The 1,094-nt window shown below is 44.4% G+C and overlaps 1 protein-coding gene across 1 annotated transcript in view; it reads right to left on the minus strand.

Moving 5' to 3' along the window:
* Positions 1-1,094, minus strand: part of LOC119829999 (ATP-dependent helicase brm) — a 20,032-nt gene that overhangs the window by 14,334 nt on the left and 4,604 nt on the right. Inside the window, exons 3-4 of the mRNA XM_038352798.1 lie at positions 851-1,094; positions 322-640 (exon numbers count right to left, since the gene is read on the minus strand). Of these exons, the coding sequence (XP_038208726.1) occupies positions 322-640; positions 851-1,094 (563 nt within the window). The remainder of the gene's footprint in view (positions 1-321; positions 641-850) is intronic.

A 1,094-nucleotide genomic window follows, 5' to 3' on the forward strand; every position in this document is an offset into this window, starting at 1 on the left:
TTTATATGCAGTAAATTTTAGATACTTTTAAAATACTTTTTAACGGATTTTAAACGCAATTTATTATTAAAATAATAATTATAATGTTCTCTCGACTAGATTATCCGTTACCCTTTTACTAAAAATATACGATATGGCGCTTAATAAGGGATCATTCTACTACTACAATTTATATAATTTTGTTTCTTAAGAAGTACACGGGGTAAACAGATATGTGCTGCCTATCAGTTTCGTGAACGCTGATGAAGAATGATCCAAGGTGATTTACATTTATTTGTAATGAAATATGATGCTTTTGAACCTAATGTAGAATAAACATACTGGATTGACAAGCGGTGGCGTGGGCTGCGTCGGCGGTGCCATTTGGCCAGTCATCGGTAGCGGTGTGGGGGGTGCTCCGCCCCCGCCGCGCGCCGGCTCCGCTGCGGCGGCCTTGCCTCCCGGCCCCGCACCCGCTCCTTGCCCGGGCCCGGAGCCCTGAGATCCTCCTGCACTTCCGCCATAGGGGGATGGCGGCTGCGCAGGGGGTGTTGGGCATTCCGGAGGCGAATCGCCCGTGCGCTTGCCGGATGCCATCATAGCTATCTGTTGTGTGATAGGTTGATTGCGCGCTAAGTTGCGATACGCAGCGATCTGAGCCCTGAAACAAGATTAAACAATGAAATAAGTTAATTATTTAATTTTTAGTTTTATAGTATTGAAATGCTTTTTGGCGTGATTCGAACCGGCGTATTTTTGACAAAACGTGCCGTTCCCGCCTCATGATAAGAAAATTCTTTCCTTTAAAAATATCTCGTTAGTTAATAAAGTTTGTGGTATTTTTTGGTTACAAATATATTGTTCAACTTACTTCAATTGATTCAGTTGTGCATTTGAAAAATGAGGGCTGTTTCGTGCCCGTATTGCTAACAATTGAGAATATCGAGGATCTTCTTGCATTCCTTTTTCCTCCATTGAATCGATTGCGCGTTGTAAAGCATTCAGGTTGTCCGGGCCTGACGCTGGTAAGGAGCCTTGCATAGGAGATGATGATGGGGCTCCATTTGCCGAAGAAGTAGGTGGTGGAGCCGACCCATGGGGCGGTGTTTGTGCGG

This window comes from Zerene cesonia, chromosome 11 (assembly GCF_012273895.1).
Source record: "Zerene cesonia ecotype Mississippi chromosome 11, Zerene_cesonia_1.1, whole genome shotgun sequence".
NCBI lineage: Eukaryota > Metazoa > Arthropoda > Insecta > Lepidoptera > Pieridae > Zerene > Zerene cesonia.